Source organism: Brachyistius frenatus, unplaced genomic scaffold, assembly GCF_029030835.1.
Source record: "Brachyistius frenatus isolate BFR_SWC_R1_liver_20210118 unplaced genomic scaffold, ASM2903083v1 Contig_96, whole genome shotgun sequence".
Lineage (NCBI taxonomy): Eukaryota > Metazoa > Chordata > Actinopteri > Embiotocidae > Brachyistius > Brachyistius frenatus.
Genome location: NW_027210695.1, coordinates 420,001 through 442,260, shown reverse-complemented (window position 1 = coordinate 442,260; position 22,260 = coordinate 420,001). Strand labels below are relative to the sequence as shown.

The window sequence follows — 22,260 nt, the reverse complement described above, 5'->3', positions numbered from 1 at the left end:
GAGAATACAAAAATTGCCATTGAAGCCTGATTGCCTGACTTGATTTGGGATTTGATCACTGATTACTGACGTTTGTGTCCCTCCAGGGGGCGTGATAGACAAGGACCTGCGCCACTACCTCAACTTGCGCTTCCAGAAAGGCTCGGTGGACCACGAGCTGCAGCAGATCATCCGGGACAACCTCTACCTCCGCACCGTCCCCTGTGAGTTACTTTGTCTTCTTCTGCCTCCTCTTTTGTCCGCCCTTGTTACCTTCCCTTTTTTTTTTTTTTTTTTTTTTCCTTTGGCTGTATTATCGATAAAGCCAAGTGTGTAACTGTGAAGGAGCTGGAGACTCCAGGGGCATCGGAAGCTCCAGTTTCACTGTGTGGACTAATTCGATTTATTAACAAAGTTGTGGGAGTTTTAAGAGACAGATTAATGAAAGAATGGCTTTCTAACAAGCATCCTACATTTCCCATAATACAACTCAGTAGCATCTTTCATTAGACCCGAAATGCCTCCTAAATGTCCACATCTGTTAACCTCCACATCTCCAGCCTGCAACACCGGCTTTCTGTCATATATTCAGGAGCCCGAGATAAAGCTAACGACATCGCCGCGGCAACATCAAGGTTGTATTTTCAAAATTTTAAAAAGCCCTGACCTGCAAAAGACTTTGTAGTTCTCCTCATCACAAGTAATGTGAACTTCAGTTGTAAAATCAGTGGACTGGCCCTTTAAGATAATGCAAACAAATCACATTAAGACCGTTGCCAAAGAATCATGGGATATCAAAACGTCCTTGTCAGCTGCCGACGAACACAGCGTGATGTGGTCGAAAGCCGAAGACCAAGCGACTGCATCAGGAGACCTTGAGTTGAACACGTTTGATCAGACTCAACATATTACCACATTTTTCGGACAAATTTCCACAAACCCGCTGACATAAAGCCCACCTGAGGGCCCGGCGGTGCCGTAGCAGAGGACCTCTGGTTGGTTCCTGGAGCTCCACGCTGGTAAGTCCATGTGTGTCGCCTGCTGTGGGCGTTGACTCGCAGCTGAACGCAGCGGGGTCCCAACACACAAAGCGCCGGCAAAGTGGGAGGAACGGCGGCCAATAAGGGGCGTCAATAACCGAGGTTCTCATGAACTGCTGAATATGCTGAATTTTCTGTCGATGAGGGTGTTTTAATTGTGATATTTTCTTGTTATGCCGTATTTCAGTCTCCCAAATATCTTGTCTGCGTGCTCATCGATTAGCTGCGGGAGTGTTAGTTTAGCAGGAATCAGTCCTGTCTGGAAGTTTGAACTTTTTGAGTTGACCGCGGCTCTTTGTCTCTAATTAGCTGCTTTAACCGGCTAACAAGAGCTCACAGTTGTAAGTGAGTGTTATGTAGGCGATCCAAGATAAGGTTTGGAGGACTTTGAGCTATTGATACTCTCTGGTTTTTAGTTGAGAATTGCATCTTAAAATGAATGCTTATCGAGGTCTTGTGTGTGTGATATGTGTGGGAGGGGGGAGGGGGGCTTTGTCAGGTTTATAAATCCCCCAGTGCTTATACAGGCTTAGACCTACTGCTGTTTAATCCATATACTTCTGATTTTTAGTTGCCATTTATTTGCTCCATATATATATATATATCAGTCAGTTAGTTGTTACATTAAAGGAGGTCTGTTTTTTGTGTGTACAAACTCTTATCTGTGTATGGTGTGTGTTAGCTTAGCTGTGCCATTAGGGCCAGCTGCCTGGTGGCTAACTCTCCCCTGAATCCCTAATGGAGGTGCATTCTTCAAGGCCAGGAGCAGGCGGCTTTCACTGGAACCACTTTTCTGTCTCCCTCTCTGAACTCATTATAGCAGGAACAACAACAAAAAGATGTTTATTTGCAACATGGGCATAATTTTCTCTGATAACCACTCGCGGAGCCGCTGCCGGCGAGGCACCGAGGACAGAGGAAGGGGTGAACAGCAAAGAGTAAGAACAAATGGGAGAACAAATACAAGGAGAGAAACACAATAGGGAACGGGGGGGAGGGGGGAAAGGGGAGGTGGCCTGATGATAGGGACACAGGCTATGATAACCACATAAGTAAATTGAGTGTAAATGAACTACAGCAGAGAGACAGAGAGAGAGAAAGAGGTAAGGGGAGGTTAACTGGTGCACTAATGAAGCTTCAACAATGGGCCTCAGTGCTGCTGATAGGACGAGGCCTTGTCATGACTGAGCTGGGCTGTTTATATCTGGACGGACGGACGGACCGACGGATGGACGGATCGATGGACGGATGGATGGATGGATGGATGGATGGATGGATGGACGGACGGACGGACGGACGGACGGACGGATGGACGGACGAATGGATGGATGGACGGACGGACGGACGGACGGACGGATGGACGGATGGATGGATGGATGGACGGACGGATGGATGGATGGACGGATGGATGGATGGACGGACGGATGGATGGATTGATGGATGGATGGACAGACGGACGGATGCACAGATGGATGGATGGATGGACGGACGGACGGATGGATGGATGCACGGATGGATGGATGGATGGATGAATGGACGGATGGATGAATGGATGGATGGATGGATGAATGGACGGATGGATGAATGGATGGATGGATGGATGGACGGATGGACGGATGGATGGATGAATGGACAGATGGATGAATGAATGGATGGATGGAAGGGTGAATGGACGGATGGATGGACGGACCAACGTGCATGCAGAACACGTTGTGATTGCGAAGCGACCAAACGGACGAGACCACATCTTCATGCCCTTTCTACATACTCATGTGAGAAAAATCCATCCTAACGGATGTCATCATCCACATAATTCATCCTTATAATGTCTATATTTAATACCAGGTGTAATTGAGCCTTCGGTTCAAAGGGGCCACATGGATAAATGATGTGAAGACTCAAAGACAACGGCAGACCACGTTGAAAACTTTTGAAACCCTTCTCTTTAATTGATAAAGAAAGAGCTACGTTGGAGCCTGCTGACATTTATCATAGATATAAAGGCGACTATGGAGCAGGAGACAAAAGAGAATTATAAGTGATCGATGTGAAGTAGTTCATCAAAGCAATTTAAAACACAACCCTTGAGTAGTGAAGAAAAGACATTCTTCAGGGGAGATGGAGGCTGACTGGCGGACAGTGGGAGAGTTACTGCCACTCATACCAATCATGGAGGTTGGACGAAGTCAGCGAGGGCAGCGAAGGCTGTGCCAGCTCTTAGACAAATTGCCTGGTTGAAATCCAAGGTCAGAGTGTTAATAGCCTGAGCCCATGTGAAATCAGCCCTATCGTCGGGTAATCCACATAGATTTGATGGGGGGAGGTAGGGAGCTGAGCGAAATGAGTGTGAAGACTGGTCCTCATACCTTAATGGCCTACACTGATCGAGAACGGTTAAATAATTTAGGTAAGATTGAAAAATCAAAAACATGGCAATTAAATAGATTTTTATAATCCAACTACTGACTGTGAACTTTTACTTGAAGACTCCCGAGCCGAGCCGAAAAATATTCAAAAAACGTTTTAAATATTTAAACGTATTTTCAAGTGTTTAGATATTTGGAGTAAATAACTCGAAAGGTCAACTGAAAGATTGCAAAAATACAAGTTATTTCCCTTCAAATACTAAATCAAATATAAATGTGCGCAGGGCCTCTGTTGCAGGGAAAAAAAAAATAATGTGGTAAAAATACGAAGGTCATCAGGATTAGATGACTCACATCCCAAAAGCCACAGATTATAAGTAGTCGTTGTTTTTTCCCTTCTGATTGTCCCATTCTTGGCTTTTCCCCTCCTCCTCCTCCCCCTTTAGTTCTCCCGTCACACTTGCATATACGCAGGTTCTTATCATTTTCATCCTCCGCCTTGCCTCTTAGCTCGGTGGACACAGTAAAGCACTTAGTGACGAGCAGGAGTGGTGTCTGTGACGCTCTCTGAATAAGAGAACTGATGATCAGGAGGTCGGCCGCAGGTGGAAAGGTGCTTCTGACCTCTTACTTTCTCTCAATCTTCTCTCGATGGAAATGACATTAATACGACATGACCCTTTCAAACACTATCTTGGCATGTGTGTCCATCTGTAAAATGCTTCATATTGCCTGAAATCATCCAATAATTCAATGGGAAATATCTCAAACTTGATCCTTTTTTTTTTTTTTTTTTTTATCCTACGTGGGTCCCATCTGCTGGAGTAAACTATTGCATATTATTAAGGAAAAGTAAAGAAATTCATGTCAGAGCAAATAATGGGTCGTGATGATGGCTCCGCCCGCTTTTAGTCTTCGCTGTGATTATAGTTTGGAAACCCTGTTCGCACGAGGGTTCAGCCACTCTGAAGGACGGAAACAATCAGCAATCAGTGGGAGTGGCTAAGTGCGTCCATGTTGAAGTCAAGCATTTGTTTTCAAATGTAGTTCCAACGACGGCAGCGATATTAGAGCGAGATGAAGCGATAGTCACGGTTGCAGGAAGTATCGAGGAATTGAAGCAAGGAAAAGACCAATGAAAGTCTGCGCTGGTCATTTACCAACACGGCGTCGCACTTTGCTCACATGGCAGGATCCTCTCTGTTGTTTAAAGCTTGGCCAGTTTTGTCACACCACAGATGTCATGTGGTGGTTAAGGCTGATTGGTTAAAGGTTGCTCCAATAGTTAATAGTGGTCGACGGCCATTAGGATGCAACAACTGGAAACGATCCCCAATGGGGTGTGAGACTCTGTCCGCGCAGTGAGTTTGGGTCAGGTGGCACCGAGGCTTTAAGCCTTTAGAAGTGAGTGATATAAATAAGATCTTCCATAAGTGCCAGGCAGTACTGTAAATTTGCTGAAAGCTCCATGGAGAACACGTTCTTTCAACCATTTGTAGTTGGAAATGACAAACTGGTGGAAAAAAAAATGTCTTGGTCACCTAGATGATGCAAAATAAATCCTGTAAATTACAACTTGCCATTGAGCAGTCCTGTTCTTTGATTTGTGGCTCTGGAAACAGCAGCTGGTTTGACAAAGTTTTGTCTTCCTGCAGTGGATGTCGTCCGACCGCAGCGGCTGCCATCAACCCCGCACCACGGTGCTTTTGGGAATGCTGCTCCACTCACAACAGCTTGGTCACCCTGCAAAAACTGCAAGAAGTGATTTGAAAGCAGAAACGTGCCCCTTAAACCGAACATCCCAGTGAACATCGGCGCAAGCAGAAGTAAACTTTATGAAGGGTGTGATTGGATGTTCCCGCATCTGTCTTTCAGTTGTGCGAGCGTACACCTGCTCTTTCCATTTTGTTGCACTGCAGTGCTTGTAAGTCCCCACATTTACGTGTGCGTGACTTTCTGTGTGCTTTGGTGCTGACATGCGAGCGCAAACAACATACGCTTACGTAGCGGGAAGTGCTGGTTGAGACTGTGCGATAATGGTTAGTGTGACGCCCGAAGGCACATTAGAGCTTGCGTCGATTGCTGTGGCAACCGTGCACAATATTAATAATGTTTATTAATGAGAGCGAGAGAGACTCCCAAGTCCATCTGTCTGTCCTCAGTAGTTGGTGTGATCGCCTTGAAGTTGTGCCGCAAAGCAGGAAGTATGAATCTCCGTTGTTCCCTTTCTATCCTGCTGCTCTGCTGCATCCTGCTTATCGTCACCTCCTCCTGCATTATCAGTTTTTTTCTCTCCACGTACCCTTCGCGCGTGTGCATTTTGCCACAAACAAACTATATAAGTCCAATATGTAACCTGCAAGATGACAGCGATTAGTTACCTGCCGGGTATCTGTAATTGGCCCCGCTCTTCGTCCTTAGTTTGTCACATGTTTGCATTTCTCTTTAACAGCCTGATGTCTGATGGATGGCGGTAATAATCAGGTTAATAAAAACAGTTACACCTCCCCCGGTGCCCCACCATTCATTATTTAGCATCTCCGTGAGAAGCCCAGTGAACGGTGTGAGGCTCATCGTGGAGCCCAGACGGAGGAAAGGCCTCACCGGCGGGGGAGATGAATGACGGGCAGAATTCAGGCTTTTAAGATAGAGCTGGACTTGAGGTGATCCTGCATTGTGAGTAGTTGTTGTGTTGTTTCCGAGAAACAAGAGCGCCGTTTGTTTTCTCGTGTATTATTTTGTCTCTTTTATATTTCTCCTTCCGACGCGGGTTAGGCAGGTCAGACAAATACCTGTTGTCAAAAAGCTCACTTCCTCTCATCCCCTCCATTTACTCTGCTCTCTTTTGCCTCCCCTGACTTACTCATTGACTCATTGGGTGGGGTTTCCATGGCAACCGTTTCCACTCCCCTGTCTGCGTCAAAGGCCCGTCTCCTCTTAAAATCTCAGCCCGCTTTCTTTTTCATACCCCTCCTCTTCCATCCTCCTCCGTCGACTTCATCCCACTTCTCTTGTCTGGTGGCATTTAGTCGACGCCGAGTGCTCCGCTCGTTGGATTTGAACGCACAACAATAGGAAGCACCTCTTCAACTTAAAAACAAAAAACAAAACAAAAAAACGGCTGCAGCATACATACGATCCCTGACTGAGATGTGTGTGTGTGTGTGTGTGTGCTGAAGGTGAGGGAGAGTACGAGGGGGGTGACTGACAAGGCGGGACACAGATGTGGATGTGCCGGCTGGTGAGCGTGACTCAACGCCCGATGCAGTCGGCAGATGCGGCCTGCAGACGTGAAGGGGGACAGGTGTGAAATGTGCTCCCTAATTGGCCTTCATCATTCAAACCCCCCCGCTCAGGCCGCCAGACTCCTGCTGTCTTTTACCCTTGGGAGTACAGTAACATATTCTATTGACAAACTTTTCCATTTAAAAAGCACTTGCGACACCCTTTGTGTCTTCCTAGCATGCCAAATCATTCATTTTGCAACTTATTTTGATTGCGAGCCCGAAGCACTGACGGCTCAGATGTGGGATGTTAACGGAGCTCAGCTCTTCTGCAACTCATCTCTCCCACGACATGTGACAGCCCGCCGGATGCTCCTGGAATATATCTGTGAGCGGCTCATGTTTGAAAATGACGGCTTCTTTCCGTCGGAAAACTGGAAGTAATCAAAACTAGTGGGCAAGAGAGTGAAAATGGACCTCGGCTCACCTAATTGTGTCCACAAGGAGTAGTCCAAGCACGTCTTGTTCACAGTGACACGACGCTGTCGCCTGCAGGGCCCTCGGTCCAACCAGGCCAAAATTTTACCTCGGTCAGGTCAATCAAAGGCGGGACATTTCTTTGGATGACACTGTGTTAGTGTGCAGCTTGTTCTACAAATCCCATATTGAGCGGGATGTAATTGAGAAAAGGGGGAGTTATGTGGTTGTTTTCCTGCAGTCTTCACACCTCAACTCCAAAATGTTCACACTATCATCTCATATTTAGAAAGAACAACACTGTGCGTCATCACAACAAATGCGCCGTGGGACTCAACACTATCAGAGCATATCTGGGACATCGTGAACTCTCCCATAAGCCGGCTGCAGTTATTGCCTCCATTCTTATTACCCACCTGTCGAAAACAACTCGTTGAACCGGCGGGTCGAGAAATCCCTTTCATTAAATGTTTCTAGAGAGCTCTGTTCTTCGTCTGACCTCTAAAAAAAAAAAAAAAATCCTGACTGTATTTCTCCAAACTCTGACCACTGTCTGCCCTCTAAATGCTCCGTCAGGACATTGAGTGTTGAGTCCTCTGGGACAGTAAATGGAACTGCAAACCTTGGACAATCATTTCAAACCCAACACGGACTTGAGAAAAGACTTTTGTCCTCCTCTTTTTAAACCAAGACTAAGGAAAACAGTTAGAATTTTTACGGCAAGTTATCGGGTTCGGCTTTCAAGTCCGGGTACATCTGTGATCGACGAATGCAGAAAACCAGCAAATACCGAGTGCGGAGTCTGTGTGGTGGAAAATATGAAATGCTGAGAGGCTCTTTAGTCTCACTTATGCTCCCACAGTGTGTGTAGCACACATGAGAAATGAATGAGAACGACATTCAGCAGTGGAAACTTCTGAATATCATGTGTTTTCTCTGTGTGTGTGTGTGTGTGTGTGCGCGTGCGTGTGCGTGCTTGGAGGTGTGTAGGTGTAACTGAGTGGTAACAGTTTGGTTCAACCCCTTAGTTACTGTTGCTATGCTTGTCAAGCTTTCTTGCAGGACGTGCTCATGTTTGCAGCCTCCATGACATTCATAGTTGCACTTGCGAAGCTGTGATTGGACAGCCGTTGTTCGGGGTAGGAGTTCAGGAAACGGTCATTTAAACGATGGCTCCTGTGAGGTCCACGTGATATTTATCTTTTCTGGGTTCACAGATTAAACTTGCGACCTCTGTCTAACCCTTCTGCCAGTGAGTGCGAAAAGCTCTGCGGACGCGGGCTTGCGTCGTAGCGTACGTACTCCGTCACTGCTGCCGCAGTTGTGAAATCCTAAATAAACTGTTCTGCGCGTCACAACCGCCGCATATTAACTTTGTTTCAGTGTCACCTCGGTGTTGGTCCGGTCTGTCCCGTAACATTTACAAAGTCCAGAAGAGCCGCACAAGTTGAATTATTGCGTCCCCGGTCGAGATAGCAAAGGGCGAGGCTGGCGGAAATCCCTGGTGCGCGCGCTCTATGGAGGGTGTATTCATCCGACCAGCGTGAGGATGTCTCACCAGGGAAACCTCGGGAGGCCTGTGGGGTGAAATGCAGAGCGATTTCTCGGCGATGGGCTTAATCGGCACTGTTTGAGCTGGTTTGGCAACAACTTGAAGAACGGTTCATTTTTACGTAAAACGTGCCGCAGCAGAGGTTCAAGTCTCGACGCTTTATGAACTCAAACAAAGAGCAATAACCGACCAAGTGTGTCGTTGGAAGCGTCCGTCAACCTCCTCCCAGCACCTCCGTGGCTGGTGGTTCAGGTCGCTGCCGGCAGACTGAGGACAGAGAGGTGTGTTTGATTCGGTCCGCGGCGCAGCCAGCGGACACACTGTCTTGATATTCATGGCCACAGCCTTTGTGGACCAAAAGGGCGTTTCTTTGGCCAGCCGTGGACCGAACCCGTCCTGTCCGACAGCAGCCGCCCGCGCACACCAACACACGGCCACCATAACTATTATCCCGTATTTACCTTCACTCCAGTCATTTTTTTTTATTATGAGCAGAGGAAGGGAGTCATATGGAAGCATTTGAATCATGTCATCTTACTTATATCAAGGTCACAATCAGGGGGAGCACAACTCGGTTACCAGATCTTGCCTATTTATCAATATCTCGAGTTTTATGTTTAAAAAGCAGTGTGGCTGCATTGAAGTCACTCTGTTTGTTCATTGTGTTGGAAAAAAATTAAAAAAAAGAAGATGTTCAATCTATTCATTAGCACACTAACAATTCACCTATTTTCACCCATATTTCTGTTTCCTGCTCCATCACTTATTGCGCTGTCTCCGAGTGTTGCAGCGATTACAACGTGATCATGCTCTTTACCACGACACCGAATAACATACGCTACCTCGCCGTTTGCTCGGTGGCTTTGTTCCTCATTCGCGTGTTTCTGTGGTTACGTCGAGAGCCCGGCCGGCGTGGCCCAGCGTAGCCGCGGAGCATTTCACGTCCTCTTTCGCAAACTGCTCTCTGTTTACACCTGCTTCCGTGGAATATCCCTTCATGTAATTTGCATACTTCTGTCGCTGCCTGCCCACCTGCTATCTCGCTGTTGCACGACGGGCTTCAAAATGACACCGTTTCAGTAGCAGCGATTAGCGCCATCCGTCGCGGGGGACCGGAGCAGTCGGCAAGGCCGGAGACGAGAATCCCCAGAGTGTGTCTCATTAGAGACGGTCTCTCTGTCACAATTCTCCCGTCGGAGCAGCATTAGGCTTCGCCATCCCTCATGTTAATTACTGGGGCCGGATGAGTAATTGGCTCCTCTTGGATGCTAAAGCTAAAGCAGAGGATGGGAGTGAGAAGGAAAGGAACAGAGCAGAGTCCAAGGTAAAAAGCATCTTAGGTTGTTTTTTGTTTTTTTTGTGTGCTCACGGACCAAGTTTCAGTATTTGAGGCCAGGATTAGGGAGAAAAGCCCTCTTTTGTCCACCTGCCATCTTTTTTCCTTTTTGAAGCTGACATTTGTTCTTCATCCAGAATCCCCTGTGCTTTTCCATCAAGTCTGGTCAAATGAGCTGGAGGACGCTGCGGCCGGCAGAAAGGTGCGCAGTCACCCAGGCTGACCGCCAACGGTGTCCAGAGGGGTTGTTGGAGAATGTGTGCGAGCGTCACGCGGCTCGGGACGATTTTGACCAACGTGTGCGCCCCCCCCTCCCTCCACCCCCCCGTAGTATTCGTGTAATAATTTAGTCCGGGAGGCTTGTGCAATCAGAAATCCAATCTGTGTAGCTACTGCTCTCTGTAGCTTTAGGTAATAGCAAGACAACTGCTTAGTGTGCTTAGCCGGCCCGCTCACACGCACGTATCGGAGTACGGCTTCTGTTTATCCAAGCCCCTAATGAAATATTCCATCTTTGCCACATCAGTGGGACGGGGAATTGAATGTGCAGAAGCTGCCACGCTATCTCGAACTGTGACCCGCTGAATGAGGGAAAGCTATCACAATGTCAGATTGTCTGTGTCATTATTTGCCGCGATCGGCGCGTGAAAGCTTGACACGACAAGTATTCAATTTGGAAGGTAATGATATTACGGCAGAAGGTGTACGCACTCAAATCATCTCAAATGGCAATACGACGCAGCGGATTGGACAGATTGAAGCTCGCTGCGGCCTATTTGGCGTCGAGGCTCGGGCCTCGACTCGCACAGGTGCATTGTTAAAGATGTTTTACGAGGAACTGACCGGCGGTCAAAAAATGATATTCATCAGGTTTCATTGGTGAGCTGCGGGTCTGTTTTACGGTGAAGTGCATGGTGCAATGCAGCAACTCTGTCAAGTAGGTACAAAAGCATGCTAACACAGTAGAATCTGCACATTGGTCACAGATCTAGGTCAGCACTACACACATAATAAACACTTTGATTATCTTTTTTTGTTATTTCGGTCCTTTTTTATTTTTTATTTTTCCTTTATTATCCAGTACATCCTATTTTTATGTCGCTGCTACGGCCTCGTTCCCGTCCAGGGGTGATTAAAGTTTCATCTTCTCTTCAAACAAGATTACAACATACAGTAGCTCTCCCACAGGTCAAAGTGCTAATCCAGGTACCGCAGGTTGACTAACCGCGGAGCTCCCGGTGAATCCCTTTCACTGAAACAATGTTCAGACTGCATGAACCGAATCCAATTTTCGTCATATCCAGATGAACTTTTGTCTGAACACAAAAAAAAAAGAAAAGAAAAAAGCGACTTTTGCCACATTTGGAGGCGGTTTGAAATGCGTTTCCAATCAGATTTCTGCAGATGGTTTTGCGACGTCTGGACACACCAAACGCGATCTGCTCACAGTGCGTCCGAAAGATCCGATTTGAGAAAAAGAAAAGTCAGATTTTGCCTTGCCAGTGCATATTCTCAAAGGACGGGATTAGGGTTGAGTTTGTTCGATGGCTGTTTTAATTTTCTCCCTATGGTGACACGTAAACCACTCGAGAGAGATTTTGTAGATGTCTTCATTTGCAGGTGGTGAACAGATGGGCTTAATACGATCACTTCTGATCCATTTCATAGAGAAACGGTCTCAAGGCGAGGCTTCAGATGTTCTCGCTATGAGACAGAGCTGTCAATAGAAACAAATTAGGTGCAACAAATGATTCTGGTGGGAGTTTTAGTTGAAACAGACTCTTGAGTTTTTGATGTGTTTACAACACTACTATACTGGTTTTGGTTCTGCTGTCGATTTTGCTCACTTTCACGTTCCCGTGTTTATATTTGTCTCATGTCACACGCCGAGGCGCAGAAGTGGAAATATCTTAAGCTTGAAAAGGCCAGTAGAGTTTGTCGGGATCAAAGTACTCATCGCAGTGACTCAGCCTGTGTATATAATGTCATCTGTAGCTCTGCGGGAGCTTCGAAAAGTCTGATTAAAATCACTCAAGTGACCTCTTGAATAATCTCGTGTTCATTGAGTTGCATTAGACAAATTGCATTGAAGGTTGATGGAGCTCGGCCACCGCAACAGGGGGGCAAACCTCAAGATGTCAGTTTCTGCTTCATCAGCTCCTACAAGTTGTTCAACTTTACCGAAGTCCACCGTTGAATGGCTGAAACGCTGAGCTGCCGTTCGGCTATCAGGATCAGTGGCCTGTTGGAGAGTCCTCCAGGGAATCGGTTAGCTCCCCGCAGGAGAGTTTGATAATCTCCGAACCCTTCTGTCTCAGGTTTATGAACAACTCCGGCGGCTCTGACTCGTGCTGCTCATTCGCAGACGTGATGCTCGAGACCTCGAACGCCTCATAGATGTTTCATAGTTTACCATACACCGTGCCGGTGGAGAATTAAACACTGAGCACCAATTGAGCATCAAACGCTTGAAGGATCAATTTTTCTCACCGCGTATACGGCAAATTATCTCTCGGTAGCGCTTTTGTTTATCTTGTTCCTCTCTGCTTCACACTGTTTTCACTGTGATCCTACCGAGGCTCCAGAATCTTCTCTTCCCCGCGCAGCGTTAAAAAAAAAAAAAAAAAAAAAAATGGGGAGGAGGAGGGAGCTGTTGAATTTTTACATTATCAACCAATTCCACAAAATGCAAGACGGCACTCGTCTGATTCCTGCACACGCGAGAGGAATTTTGCACTGTCATTTTTTTTTTCCCCTGCTTGTTTTGATAAACTGCACTCTCTCCCACCACATAAAAACTTCAGGCTCTTTTCTATTTTCCGATCAGTTTACTGAAGAAGAAGAAAAAATAATAAAGAGAGAGAGAGAGAGAGAGAGAGAGAGAGAGAGAGAGAGAAAGCCTTTTCAGGTCTGTATTCAGCTCAGTTCTCCCTTACCTCCCTCGCCCCTTTAATTTCTTCTCCTTTCTTCTGTGCTAGGTTGTGTTTTTTTTTCTTTGTTTTGCAATGCACTCCAGTGCACTGGAAGATGCCTCAGACGCTCAAGGTTAGATTGTTAGACTGATCAACAGAGAGCAAGTACGTGTTTCCTTTTGTTTGACATGAGCGGCACACCTCCTCAGACAAACATACAACACACTGCGCTGCAGACGTGCACGCCGACGGGCTTCAAACACAGGACTCACTTTCAGTCCGAGGACAGAGGGTCCAGTGTTTGGGGGCCTTAGTTTGCAAACAAAAAAACAAAAAAACAAAAAAAAAAATGAGGTATGCTAGTGAATCTGTTGGATATATATTGAATTCATTATATCTGTTTTCTGCATATTTACGGTTGTATTTACAGTTTTTTTTGCAAATGGAAACTTAACAGAGTAGAAACAGTTCTGAAACTATTTGGATTTTGTTGTTAGAATATGTTTTGATTCATTCATCACTCAAAAGTAAAGCTACGTAAAATCTTCTCGGGCACGTCGCCGATTCGGTTTGGTCGGTCTGTTCATGCAGCTTCGCTTTTCAACGCGTTGTTCTTTAGATGTAATCGTTGGAAAGGAGGCGTGATGCCCGTCTGAACTATTTTTTTTTTTTTTTGTATTAACGTGTTCCCCATGCTTCACAATAAAGACATTTGAAAGAGACTATAATTGCATTTGCTGCTGGATTTGCATATTTGGTTGTAAGTGGCCAACGTTTCTGCTTCAGCGGCCATTTTAGTGCTCGAAAAACAGAAAGCGGCGGTTCCCAGGGGCAACGCACATCTGTCATGGGAGTGAGGTGTGCATGTCTGGTTTCATTAGTCTTTTGTCTCACACACACACACACACACACACACATCTGAACACACAGGTGCACTTTCGTACTCACACGAGCTGCAGCGAAGTGATTGAATTCTATCACCGCTGCTCTTGTGAATCTTATTTTTGGATACGTGGGCAGGTGTCTGTCTGTCTGAGTGTTCGTCGCGGCACCATAATTTACTCACCGTCTGTTTACTGGATAATAGCGTGGCTGTTAGCGAGGCAGAGGAATAGTAATTTGTCGTGTACTGTAACAGCAGAGATTACTACGAAACCTGTATCGTCTCCGCAGGGACAGCGAGCCACTGTTTGAGATGTCTGGCAGCAATGTTTGAGGCTTGACTGATGGCATCTGTAGGGACGTGATGAGAGCCAATTATGAGCCAATTATGCTGATTAATGGGATTATAGCTAGTACCTCTCCTGATAGATACTCAGGCATGCAAATAGGACGCTTCCTCGTCAAACTACAGCAGACAAAATGTCACTTCGCTCACAGCCCCACCACTGCTCAACAATACGGGCGTTTCCAATTGAGAATCGGCGTGCGGTGAGTGAAATAAGCTTTGTATTAGTGAGTGTGAAGGCCGGTGAAGAAGTTTTCTTTGAGCTTTTAATGACCGCTTGCACCTTTAGACTGTTTATTTCCTCTGAGCCGTTTGACTTTGCTACACCTCAGAGCGCTTCAGGAAGTCTCGGGTCTCACTGGCATTAGAGGCTCAGCTCACGTTTGGAAACGAATCTCTCGGACGGAGAAACAAGGACAGCGGAGAAGTGGCCCTGTCCTCTCGTCTCCTCTGTCCACTCCCTCTCCCCGGAGAGGTCCGCTGGAGAGAAATGAGCTCTCCACGGTGGACCTCTAGCGGCGTCTCACCCGTCTGTGTGCATTTATGCGGGTTGTGCGGACCTGTTGGTCGAGTCCGCGCTTCCTTCCTCGCCGTATAGTTGTGAGAGCGTGAGAGCGGAGTTATGTGGCCTGTTGTCCTGCCAAAGCACAGCAGCTCTGCAAACAGTCACGTGTCTGTCAGTCGGCATTCAAAACTCTCCCGCATGCACTGTCTGCTCCGCTATTCATGATTAAAAAAAAAAAAAAGAACAATAAATACATAAATTAAAAGGGAACGGCGTGTGTGTGTGTGTGTGTGTGTGTGTGTGTGCGTGTCCGTGGGCGTGCGCGTGCGCGCTCATCCTCCAGACAAATACATATAGTGGTATAGACGAAAATCTCCCAACTGGCAGCAACCCTGCAGCTTTTTCATCTTGAAATTTGGCATAGAAACCAGGTACGCATCGATTCTACTTTTCCTCTCCCCAATTTGAAGAACTAAACTCACAGTATTGATCGATGCCGAGGACCGATCCGACCGAGAGCTGCTTTTTCTCTCCCACATTATTACCTGGAAAATGTTACTGTGTTGAACTGGTCTGATCGTTTGTCGTTAGAGTATACCAACGTATCATATTTTATTCTAATGTATTGACGAAGATTCTCATACACACGTGCAAGAATTAGTAACTGCCACCTCACTCGATGATGGGCAGTGAATTATAAGGTTTAAATCCCCCCTATTTAGTATTTATGAGCATTATATAAGACTTTGAATACGTGGATTATAACACGCTCAAGGATAATTGCAAGATGATCGATTAACATTAATTAATCTATCCGTCAACAACTATAAATAACTGTAATCATGTAAAATATCTGTCTTCAAAGTCGATATCAAGGTATTTGGTCAAAATTATTACGCTATTTGAATTGTGTTCGTATTTGTTCAGCCCTGCTTATAACTGTTTCACAGCTAAATGACAGCATGCTATTAACCAATTATATTATATATCACTTATAAATGATAAATAGGGAATTTAAATACAGTGATACACTTGTTGTCATTTAATCTATCGGTTGATTTTGGCAAATAATTTAGTCTGAAAAGGATTTGTTGCCGTTTCCAATTTTGTGATTCTGGTTTCTCCAAATTACTTGTTTTGTCTAAATAATACTGCGACCCAAATACAACAATTTGCAATTATATAAAACAAAAGGAAGCAGCAATCCTCTCATTGGAGAGGCTGGGAATAATGAGTGTTCGGCATGAATTGATCACCAGAATGGTTGCAGATTAATTCTGTTCTGTTCTGCTGATTGACTAATTGATTAATCTGCTGCTGCAATCATTTACCGTCTCACCAAGAGTGTCGGGCTTTTGACAACTTTTCGACCCACTGTGACCAAGACACGGTATTTCATGTGGATCAGAGACATCTGGACATTATCCAGCTTGTTTAATAAAGTGCATCTGCGCATCACTAGTTGTAACTCCAGTACCTTTGCAGTCTCTTTGTTGTTCAGCCATTGTGTTTTGCGATCGATGAAACCAAAGCTAAACATAATAGTGTTTGTTTGTTGTTTATTTTTTTAATATTAAATATGAAGCAGGAGTGCGGCAGTTGATACACATCTTTAATACCGCATTCTGAGCCGAGGGCAGAGCGGCATCGCGGTGGTGTGTCGGGCTGCGTCCGGGAGCCCTGATTACTGTGAACAACGTAGCTGGCTGGTTGGCTCCGGGCTACATTCATTATTGATATTTACATGAGGTCACGGCTCCTCTCGGCGGGATTCGGGCAGGTTCAGGTGAGAGAATCGGAGACACTCCGGTCTCGGCTACTCAGACGCACCGGTTTGCACGGGTTGACGGGAGCGTCGCAGCGCGTGACATCACATCTAAACCTACACCGGCACGTGTGTCGGGTGAGGTCGGCTGTGGCTCAGGCTTCTCGTGTCGCGACTTCGATTTTTTTTTTTTTTTTTTTGCGGGCGTGCTCCGTCTTTCCCTCAGAGAGACGTCGTATCCTCAACGTGACTCCTTTTAGGCGGCGGGCAGCTCGGAGCGCACACTCCCCCTTATCTCCACGCTCCCCCGGAGCAGAGAAAATGGCTGCAGTTAGCCAATTAGAGCACCGGGACTGGATTAGGTGGAGAAGCATTATGCCGGGGAACAAACAATTTTGATAGAAGATGCGCGTATAACACATCTTACAGCAAACATGTTCAGGCTCTCTCGTACGACTACGTAGACACGCACACAGCATGTGCTATTTATGCACTCGCACGCGGGAAAAAAATAAATAAATACATAAAGCCGCTTAAAGTGCAACAACTCTGTAGTGAAGGAGGCGTTTCTTTATAAAGAAATGCTAACAAAGCAGCAGAATCAATACCTACGTGCTCTTGGAAGTGAACAAGAAGAAGAAGAAGAAGAAGAAGGAGAGAGCCTGCGGAGGACGCTTTGATGAACCAACCACTGAGCAAGTGTTTGGTGTGGTATAGAGGTACAATGCAGCCTCCATCTGCTGAATTCTCACAGAAATGGAAAAATAACGCTGCGTGCTTCAGATGCTGTTTAGCAGCCTGCTGGTATTCGGAGCAAAACGGAAGAGAGCGTGCAGGTAGAGGAAAAGCACCAGAAGCAGGGAGGACGTGCTGCAGTCCAACGGTACGTGACGGCGGGCGGGACACGGCTTCCCGTTTGCTCCTCTTCCACGGCGCGATCAGCGTCTTTGCAGATGAAGCGCGTGTTCCTTTATTCCTGCTTCCTCCTGGTCTCCTTCTTCTTTTAATTTTTTTGTTGTGTGTGTGGAAAAAGTGGATTTAATTCAGACGGAGTACGACCAACCTCTCCCTCTCTATCTCTATCACCCCCCCCCCCCCCCTCCATGCCTATATTTAGATGGGTGACTTTACCAAGCAAATAGGTCAAAGCTGTTGAGAAACACAAGAAGATCACATCGTACGGGATTCCTCACCACTCTTGCGGAGGCTTAAGCCAAGCCTGAGTGGCTGGCCTCGTTTTTGAGTTGTTGGTGGGGTTTTTTCTTTGTTTTTTGTTTTTTTTGCTGCACAGCATGTGTCACGGTTCGTCTGTGGATACATTCAGGTTGAAATCCAGGGTTCAAACATAAATCTCTTCGAATCTTACTGTATCGCCAGCTCAATCTCCGTCATTAAATCCTCTTTTATTACCAGCTGCCAAGTTGCACAGCCAAATCCAGCCAGAACCGACTGACAAAGGGAAGATCAGTATCCTGGAATGGCCCGGACGCGGCAGCACAGAGTGAATCCTGGAGAAAGATCTGTGGCTGTAGTGCGACGCTCGCACATGTCCCCTCTGTAATTCTTAGGAATATTTACATCTATGCTGAAATTTGCTGTGCTGGATCTGCTGCGTGAAGCTCACACTATCCGCACACACACACACACACACTTAAATTACAAAAGCAAGGGAAGTGCGCTATATCAAGGGGGTGCATTGACGTCAATTTTTCACGTGCTGCAAACCCCCTCAACACCACTGAGACCAAACAAAACTGCTGAAGCTCCAAATGAGGGCGGGGAGTTAAGTTAGAGGAGGAAAACAATCCTGGGAAATGAGAAGCCAGTAGAATCTACAGTGTTAAGTACTGCAACATACTGTGCAGCCACTCGTCTCTGGACATTGAAATGGGGCCAGAAAATGCAGTCTGTCTGGGTCCTGATTTCACACAAGGCTGTTTTATGAGCAATTATCAGTAAGTGGTCATTAACGAAGCTCTGACCCTTCAATTAGTGTGTCGAACTTTCATTAATTTCTAATATAAACCTATTTGGATGCTTAGCTTGCTGTATATACTTGAACGAGCACGACAAGAGCTCAATTTACGCTTTATTGTCCCTATTTTCTAGCAGCACGCTTCACTTTTCTCTTGGCTCGAGAGGAGTCGTTTAGGACGCGTCCCTAACTGACGTGCTTGGAGGAGGGTGCCACTGTCTGGATAGGTGACGTCGGCCCGCTGGAGTTTAAACTTTCCCAATTAACACGAGAAGGGAAGGAGCCAAAACTCCAGAACCGGCAGGGAAAGAGTGCACAGTGTGGCGCAGAGCTTTATCCCATCCTGTAACCACCCCACACAGTCTGAAAGGTTTCTTGGCTTTGGAAGTAGCAGTAGATTGGTAGGAAGCTAGCGCACCACTTTTAACTCGACGGACTTGCTGTGCCTCGTTGGCCGCTGTAAATTCAACACGGTACGTATTGGCCTTCGGGTGTACCCGGTATGGAGATACAGGTTCATGTCGTCTAACCTCCGTGAATTATCGCCGTTCTATAAATAGAAGACAGATTGAAGAATGTTCAAAAGTTAGAAATACGGCTTGTTTGGGATTCTATTCGTGCATTTCTGGGCGCCACAAGAGAGTGACGGCGTGTTTGGAGTCGACTCTTCAGCGTTGAAAAGAAAGAAAACAGCGTGATTTCAAGTAGCTTCATGCCTGTGGACGTCGACGTTTACGGCATACAACATATTACAATAAGCTTTCTGTTTAGGATTTGGTCCATGACTAAAAAAATAAGGACTCTTCAGAAGCTGTTTTCCGCTCTTTAAGATGTCTGTGTTTTGAAACCAGATTCAGTCGTCAGAGCTGCGGCGTTTTTTTTGGGTTTTTTTTGCGAGGACACTTTCTTGCAGTGTTTCCTATTCCAACCCACAGTACAAAACATGAGTCATGAGGGCACGCTGTATGTGAAGGGGAGAGGCATTGTTTACCCAAATGATTGAATTGGTCTTAAAAGATAAGCCCTTGAAAGTTGAAACTTTCCCGCGCGAGTGGTTCGCTGTTATCATAGAAACATAAAAGCTGCAGTAAAAGTACCGACTCAAGGATGAACTCGCTTCCTAAATTTCGTATTCTATGTGAAAACATTTTGGGTTTTGAAGAGTTTTGAGGCCCTCAAAAAAAAAAATGACCACAGCCTCTGAATGTTTTTTTTTTAATTTCTATTTCTTTCAAACCCACATAAAGCGGCCTGTTTTCAGACCCCAGGCGAGGTTATCATATTCATCTGTTTGTCCCCTCTTCTTTGTCCTCCTCCTCCTCCGTATCTCCTCCAGAGGCTGTGGGCTCTCTGTGGAGAGAGCAGTCTGAAGCTTTGGTCCAATAGGCTTTAATGTCACCGTGGGCTCCGGTGACATTTGTGCTCAAAGGCTCTTTTTCACTTGATACCGTCTGACTGTTGACAAAACTGAGAGACACCGTGGCAGCAAGCGTGCCACTGACTGTTGTGTGTGTGTGTGTGTGTGTGTGTGCGCGCGCACGTGCTGCCCCGTCCATCTATAGCCGCAGATATTAGTATTCAGAGCTGGTAGCTTCCTGACACTATGTTCCTTCACGCCTCTCCTAGAGGATTTCCGACACACTCTTTCTCTGTCTGTCTCCCCCTATCTCCGTCCCTCTTCCTCTCCACACACAGTTTGCTTCCAGATACCAGCAGCCTACGTTTCTTCCACATCGCCATGGAGACAGACAGACGTGATGTCAGCGCTGGTCTGCGGAGGTTCGTCAGACCATAACCCCCCCACCCCCACCCCCTCCGTAATCAGCATCGCCCTAAAGATTATTAAAGCGCACATTACCTCTCCGGACCACCTGGCGCAAAAGCAAAATGTTTTCTCAAGGACGAGCGATCGATAAAGTCCCGATGGGACAAAGCATCGTATTTGGCTACCTTTAGCAGCGAGCGGAGCCGGGCGTCGGTCACTAGTTATTTAGAGACATAGTGGAGAGGGATGATTTGCAACAAGCGCAGGTGGTGGAGCGCGATTGTGTTCGATTCTGAGGAACAAAAAGCAGAACAGACACAACAAGATTGAACAGGCGTCTTTGGACTCTTTCATTTATTTTCATTCTTCGGTTGTGAAGCGAAGCGACGCACGCACGCACACACGCACGCACACACACACACACACACACACACACACACACACACACACGAAGTTGAATTTGGGACAAGCACACATCAATACTCTAGTATTGTAAGAGATGGGTTTACATGGCATATTGCCGCTAAATCTGGAAAAATGTCCTCTGCTTCTACAATAATGTACACAGCAAAATGGGCAATTTAAGAAAATAGAATGAGTCCATTTATTTTGTTTTGTAAAAGATAATGTTCTTGTCGAGCCACATTTGTATTACATTATACATAATCACATCCACCATCCCAAACATCAGATGAATTTAGATGCTTTCAAGAATCTGTTTGGTCCTAAAACTCCTAACTGTCAGCAGCCTCACCACAAAGGAACTAACGGATAAACTAAACTGCTGCAACTAAGCCGGAAATTTGGAAAGTCCCATTTGCGCTTTCGCAGTTTTTCCACGTTTTCAGATCCTACTTTGTCCATGAAACATGCAGTTGCAAGAATCCTTTTCTTTTCTCTTTTTGAAGTATTTTCTAGCTGTTGTGTTTTGGAATTGATTTTTGTATTGCTGTTGTAGGAAATCAAATCATTTTCTTTCCTTACCCCATTGGAAACTATCTCACTATAAAAAGGAAAAAAAAAATCTCAATAGAACAGGACATTTTGCTTGTTTGTTCAAAAGGAAATTTGCAGCGAACAAAAAAACCGACATGAACGTGATGCATTTTTTTTTTTTGACACATTCTCCATCCGTCTTTCAGGATCAATCGGCCAGCTTACGTTGACGGAGCGCATAAAAGTAAATCGCGCGTCACGTTATCGTGTTGGTTTTGAAGCCCTAAACTTTCAAGCACTTCCCATTCACTCGCATGTCCGCCCTTTTCAACCGCCTCCGCCTCCGTTTGATCTTTAGAAATTGGTCACGAGGGCTGAACAGCGGATTTAATCAGCCTAAATGTCATGTGATGTTTCCCCCGTCCTCAGACGAGGTAATCGTACACGCCGCCGTGGGGTCTCAGGTGCCGGGGTAAAGACGTTAGCTCAATCAAAAAGCAGACGCTCTTGCACCCAGAAGTACATTAGCAGACTGCCGCCACAAAACTTACAAAAAAAAAAAAAAAAAAACTGTTTCTAATCTTATTCTTAGCTGTTTGGCAATATTCCACTACATTTAACTGTCGTAGGCGTTTCTTTTTCTCATGATCTATTTGTAATTGTAAGATTTGAATACGCATATATTTACAGTGCACTCAAATTACAAATGCAAATGTTAACCCAGTGGCTGAATCTATTTTCTAGTTAACACCAATCAGACGCATCTTTAGAGTTGCATGTTTTTCCCCACTTGTCCCCGACTAATCGATTGACTACGTTTCACCTCATTATTCCACAGCTTGTTTTGACCCTCTGTACGGCCGTATGATTTCATATTTATCCTTCACACGCCTCTCTCTCTCTCTCTCTCTCTCTCTCTCTCCAGGCTGATAAAACCCGGGTGCAGTGTGAAGTTTGTTCTCCGTCTGCTTTCTGTCGGAGAGCTTTCAGATCGAGCGCCGCGCCGCCTTTCGCGGCACTTTGTTAAAACGGTTTCCGAGGTAAATTAATTAGACGAGAAGTGGCATTTTCACTTCTGAGGGACGCATATTGAAATTGTAAATATCACTCCGAGACGCGCTTAAAATCTATATAATATCCAATTGCACCGCGGTGGCAATCGGGATTAATAACATGCGGCGATAACAGAGCCGTGAATGC

General features: G+C 45.9%; 1 protein-coding gene across 9 annotated transcripts in view; it reads left to right on the top strand.

Annotated features, from left to right (window-relative positions):
* magi2a (membrane associated guanylate kinase, WW and PDZ domain containing 2a) overlaps positions 1-22,260 on the top strand; it is a 199,732-nt gene that overhangs the window by 55,294 nt on the left and 122,178 nt on the right. For all 9 annotated transcript variants that reach the window (XM_069711067.1, XM_069711066.1, XM_069711065.1 and 6 more), the window contains exon 2: positions 87-203. In XM_069711067.1, the coding sequence (XP_069567168.1) occupies positions 87-203 (117 nt within the window). The remainder of the gene's footprint in view (positions 1-86; positions 204-22,260) is intronic.